Source organism: Nansenia antarctica (assembly GCF_963989245.1).
Source record: "Nansenia antarctica genome assembly, contig: SUPER_18_unloc_1, whole genome shotgun sequence".
In the NCBI taxonomy this organism is placed as follows: Eukaryota; Metazoa; Chordata; class Actinopteri; order Argentiniformes; family Microstomatidae; genus Nansenia; species Nansenia antarctica.
The window spans coordinates 1,021,611-1,027,627 of NW_027663467.1; the positions used below are offsets into that span (position 1 = coordinate 1,021,611).

The 6,017-nt window shown below is 42.9% G+C and overlaps 1 protein-coding gene across 1 annotated transcript; it reads left to right on the plus strand.

The window, feature by feature from the left end:
• Positions 1-1,874: 1,874 nt before the first annotated feature.
• LOC308173712 (uncharacterized protein) lies at positions 1,875-4,668 on the plus strand (the record flags this gene model as incomplete). Its single annotated transcript, XM_080550790.1, has 4 exons — positions 1,875-1,937; positions 2,264-3,172; positions 3,457-3,655; positions 4,658-4,668. 4 exons carry the CDS (start codon positions 1,875-1,877, stop codon positions 4,666-4,668), a joined length of 1,182 nt encoding a protein of 393 aa, XP_080406916.1.
• Positions 4,669-6,017: the final 1,349 nt, after the last annotated feature.

Genomic DNA, 6,017 nt, shown 5'->3' on the forward strand with positions numbered 1-6,017 from the left:
ACATGACATGTTTTAGTTAGTAATTAATAAAACATCTCACAAAACATAATGGAATGTAAAAACGTTGATGCTCAATATCTCTAAAGTACCCTAAACGGAGATAGTTTTTTTTTGTTTTTTTTTTAAACTTCGAAAAATGTTTTTTTTTGTTTTTTTTTGAAACTTCGAAAAATTTCATCTTTTCTTTTACCCAATGCCGCTTCTGAGACTAACGGGTAGGGATGCGATTAGCACTGGGTCAGGGACAAACGTCGTTGATGCACCTGTTGCTATCAGCACCACTGTTGAGGCCAGTGTTACTGCAGCTGGCATGCGAACGCGAACCGGCACGGTTCTTTGCCGGTGTGAAAGCCCTATATGAGGGGTTCAGCGTCAGTTCGCTTCGGTGCACCTTGCTGCCTGATTGTCTGTCCCTGTGTCATTCACTCTCAACATGGATACAAGTACAATAAGCATTCTTTAGGCGGTGGTAGATTCTCTAAAAACAACATACAGATGATAATTCACACAATATAATACCACGAAAGCGTACAGCACTAAACAATAACATTTATTTGGGCAGCATCATACTCAAACTCAGGCAGAAGGGCAGGGTCCGGCCAGGTTCACAGTCACAGACTGCCAGTGCATCATACAGGTACATCATTCAGCTACTGATGTTACTGATGATGATATGATACTGGTGTGGTCTACCATTTGGTTTTAGTCATAGGCTATTGCTCTCACTTGTACCTTTTGCTAAGTCAAGCATTTAGAATGTAGAGTGCATATTGCGAAATTTCACAACGTCAATAACGCATCGGACTCTAAAAAACGCACGTTTTTTTAAACCTCCGTTGCGAAAGGGCCCCCGCCGCCACCTTGCGGGGGCCCCCGGGATTTTCGGTACGCCACTGGATAGAACCTTATCATTCTAAGCTCATGAAATGTCAATGTCATTATTCCTTCTAGTCCACCGAGTGGACAAAGTTGGACGGTAATTTAGCTACGGCAAGCATGGCTCGAATTTTACAAATCACATTACAGTACATAACATCAACCCACTATAATAGAGTGCATTTATTAGTTCAGAAATGATTACAACACTTGTGTGTTGTTGTGAACCACCTATATAGCCTGTAGAACATTCTAGAAACCCTACCAATAAACATAATCATGTTTGATATTACTAGTCCTGACCGTGGAGGATCTGCCAGTGACTGAGGCGTGTGTCCTGACCCACCCTGTGGGAAACCCAGACCTCGGTCAACCAGACCAAGACTCACCCACTGTCCTCATCTGTGAGGTAAGATCTCCCACTAGGAGAGAATGATGACAGTCTCTAGTCTAGGTGTATGTATGTTAGTAGTACAACGCATTACGTTTATTTTGTATTGAGTATAAAACAGTATTAATGCATTTTAACATTGAGACATATATTTTGTATTGACTATAAAATAGTATTAATGCATTTAAACATTGAGACAAGAAGCTGTCTTCTGTACCCGCTCTCCCAATATCTCAAACTGTGACCCCCCTCCCCAAGAAAAAGTTTCAGGCGCTGCATTTTTCCCCACTTTAAGCCCCGATGCTGGTGCTGCTGAGTAGCCAGTCAGTTTCCCTATCCCCAACCCCCCCTTGTTCCCAGTTATCCTGTGTCTCAGACACCTGACCCTCCCAGCCTGCTTATCTGGGGTTCCCCATCTCTTGCAAGTCTTTCTCCTGCTCCTATTCCTAGCCAATGTGTTCCTCCCTTAGGTGTATCACAACCAATATGGTAAGGGCATTCAACTGCAATCCTTAAGGGCCACAGTCTCTGCTGGTTTTCTTTTTTCAATTGATGTAATGAATCACTGAGAGTGTACACGTCTGGGTTTCCAGATCTAATTCGAAGTATGAAAACCAGGAGACACTGCAGCTCCTGGGGGGTGAAGTTCAAAACACCAGAGGTGTGCTGTGTGAGAACTGATAATATCAGTTATCACACAGCACACCTCTGGTGTTTTGAACTTTGGTCCCACCAAACTATATCCACTAGAGGGCAGCGCCATACATAAGAACAGGCATCCTATATTACAAATGTGGGATTAGAGTGTCATTTCATGTACTTATACTACTGCTATGATGGACCTCTCTGCCACGTGTTTGTATAGGGCCCTATTTAAACTCAATACAGACCCTCCCTCAAAGACTTGCGCGATGCCAGGGATATTCAGCAGTTACCTTGTCTTGCAAGTGTATACAGAACACACTCTTTTTGAGCCAGAGTTGTCCTGTCCTATAGGTTGCCACGGTGTCCGAGAAGTCCTGCATCATGGAGCTGGAGAGGGACCTCTCTCTGCGGACAAGGGAAGTGGCCGACTTGCGGTTGCGTCTGGAGTCCCAACAGGTCTCTGAGGGTGCTGACTCCACTGCCTCACCTCTTCTTGAGGAGGTGATCACACTAAGAGCTCAGCTGGCCTCTCAGGAAGCCAATCAACAGGGTGAGCTGACTGAGCTAAAGGAGAGGATGGGGGCTGAAGAGAAAGCCCACCGTGAAGCACTGGCCCAGCTTCAGGCTTCATCCGGGAGGCTCTCCGGTGACAACGAGCAGTTGCGAATGCGCCTGAGCCAAGGTGAGAAGGAAAATGCAGACATCATAGAGTTGTGGCGCTCTAAGCTGGAATCTGCCATTGCCTCTCACCAACAAGCAATGGAGGGGTTGAAGGTGTCCTTCAGCAAAGGGGAAGGTGCCCAGGCGACAGAGCTAGTAGAGACCAAGAGTGCCTTGGAGAGGCTGAAGGTGGACCACAAGTTAGCGCTGGAGGAGGCAGGGGCCAGGCACAGGGCAGGGGCTGCAGTCTTGGCACAGGAGACAGAGGAGCTAAAATCACAGCTGCTGATTGTGTCAGAAGAGAAGGAGCATCTGGATGAGTCTCTGCGGACCAGTGTGGAGAGTGCTGAGGAGCAGCACCTGGTGGAGATGGAGGATGTGCTGGGCAAACTGCATGCTGCTGAGATGAAGGTAAAGGAGCTGGAAGACAACGAAGCAAAGTTAGTCCAGCAGGTCCAGGACAGAGCCAGAGAGGCCCAAGAGCAGGTGGCAGCTATGGAGGCCCTGAATTCCCAGGAAACTCAAGGTAACTTAGAGCTCCAGAGCCTGAGGACCCAGCTGGAGGAGGCCCAGAGCCAGGCCCGCTCACAGGGCGTCAAGGTGGGCCTACATCCATCTTCCCATTGTCAATCACCATTTCAATCTCCAAATGTATATCCAATCCCATATGTTATAACTAACACATTTGCCAATTGATCATGGAATACATCTGTATGATACTATCTGTTATAGCTTATCCCTTTCATCAAATTCCTTACTTGAATTTATTTTTATTCATTATTACCCTTTCCTCCATATTTATTTTGTTTACTTATTGTCATTTTGTTTTCTTCAAAATGTCCTCCATGTCCATGCATGGTGTCACCATCTGGCCTGTGCTATAGTTCAACGAGTTAAGCTCTGAGTTGGAAGGACAGCAGCAGAAGCTTCTCTCTGTGCAGCACAGCCTGACCTCTGTTCAGCAGGAAAAGAGCTCCTTGGAGCAGGAGCTGGTGAGTTATGGGGCCTACAGAAGGGTGGTGAGGAGCCAGGGGTTGGGCATGGGTGGCATGACTGTTGGGATAGGACTTAAGGTAAGCTCAGGTAAGGAAGAGCATAGCATCATCAGCATGCTAGTGAATGCTACAAAGAATGCAATGTTGTGCTACAAAGATTCATCACATGGTGGTGACACATTCTTCAAGAGGCTAGATGCCTATAGAGGTTTTGACTTATTATATCATCATGGATAAACCATAATTTCAGTCTTTAGTATAAGCATAACTTGGATGTCTCATTATGAATTGTGAGTAATTTTGAGGTGTGTCTTGGAACAACACATTCCAGCATGCACACACATACTAATAACTTTTTTTATTTCCTCAGAAACAAAAACTGGAAGAAAGCACAGATGAGAAGATTAAATCAACACAAACTATGCAAGGTAAATGTATTTACTTGGGTTGATCTTTCATACCCTTTTTGTTTGACAGATCTTACTTGTATGAATGAATGGACTTTATTGTCATTGCTACAGTACAGGTACCAAACAACGAAATTTAGGAGGGGTGGCTCCCCTGGTGTTAGGAAAGGAAAAAAAAAAAAACTTTTAGAAAAAGAAAAAAATCACAAGAAGTTCATGTAGACACATGAAGTAATCTGAATTCAACTCCTTCTTTCAGAGTTGCTTGAGAAGCTTGGCAAAAAGGAGGAGCAATGCACATCTCTCTCCGATGAATCAGAGGCTCTAAGGAGCCAACTTGCAGGTCAGAGCTTTGGCCAGAATTGTGGTGTTTAACGTACAGCACACACACAGTACAAGTCACCATTTATGTGACATTGTTTTTTTGTTCTAGTTGAGTAAAGTGTGAGTAAATTCCAATGAATTGTCTTCCTTATGGGTTATTTTTTCCTTATGGGTTATTTTTCATGGTTAAAAAGGGGACACGTGATGATAAAAAAAATCACAAAATATCACCATTATTGCTCTCCTTGGTGATAAAGTTGTGTTTATGTCCATTGTGTGGGAAAGTTGTCTTTACTGACATGTCCATTGTGTGGGAAATATGTGTATGTTGTAACAAAACGGCGTGTGTTCTTGTTCAGGGACTGACTAGTAGATTTAATTGTGTTTCTCACATTCAGGCCTGGAGAGGAAGCTAAAGGCTGGGGATGAGAAACTTGATCAGATCACAAAGGACAAGGCCCAACTCAAAAGTGACATCTCAGACATGATGAAGTCAACAGGTGATCGCTCAGAACAGCTCACCAAAATGAATGAAGACCTCACTCAAAAAGAAAGGTACATGCCTTTAACAGCCCAAAAATGTTCTGATGAAGTCTCTCGTACATTGCATTTTCAGCAGAGGTGTGTCCTCAAACATGCCAATCCAAATGTTATTTGCTCTGTTGTAGAACAATGAAACGTTAATTTTTATCTTACAAATGTTGATACCTGACTTGCCTTTAGTGTTATTTAAGAAATTACAGTTGTATAATCTTGGGTGATGTTGAAGTGTCTTTACATTGCTTGCTGAACAGAATACAAAATATTCACAAATTACTCATCTTGTACTTGTACTGTAGTTTTAATGCTCATCTCAAAGAGTAAGATGTTGCTAATAAAGCATGTGATAGTTGCTATATTAAAGTAGGTCTCACCATATTTCTATCTTGGTTTATCAGGTCTTACTGAGGTTAATTTTGTCTCCATATGTGACATGGTCTGGTGAAAAAGTCCCCAAGTAGGGCAAGGTAATTTTTCAGTTCAGAGATTATGAAAGTGCAGATTGTAAGCTTTCAAAGGATGTGTCATACATTGAAAAATAGTTGAAGAAGATTTGCTTATTTGAATGTTGGTATCATCTCGTTGAGCTACCTAGCAGCTAAAAAGAAAACATCGCTATACTGACATGTAACTGCATGCTTAGCACATCAGAACACGCTGATAGAACATCAACATAACTACACATAATTAGATGATCACACAGTCCTTGCTTTTGAACATGAACATTTTAAAACATGTTTGTTTAAAAGCCATGTATCTCTAACCCAGTAGCCTAGGAACAGGACGGCTGGCGATACAGTGAATCCAATTCACAAATTATAAGTATTTAGTGATTCTAAAACTGTTATTTGTTATATTGAGTGGGTTTTTCAACACTTCAGACCTCCTATCTGCAAAATTCACTTTTTCACAGACAGACTTATCATGTGCAGCCTGAAGGCCGATTTAAACTTCTGCGTAAAATCGACGCCGTAGCCTTGCCTACGGAGAGGCTTGACGCGCACATCTCCAAAAATGTAAGAACACGTCAGTTTCTACGCAACCATAAGCTCTGTGATTGGTCCGCTTGGTAGCACATGATTCCGACTCTCTCGTCGGCCAAAATGCGGAAGCCATGACAGAAATGTCATTTACTTTTTCTGTAATTACTCATTAATAAAGATTTGAAAAATTATGATA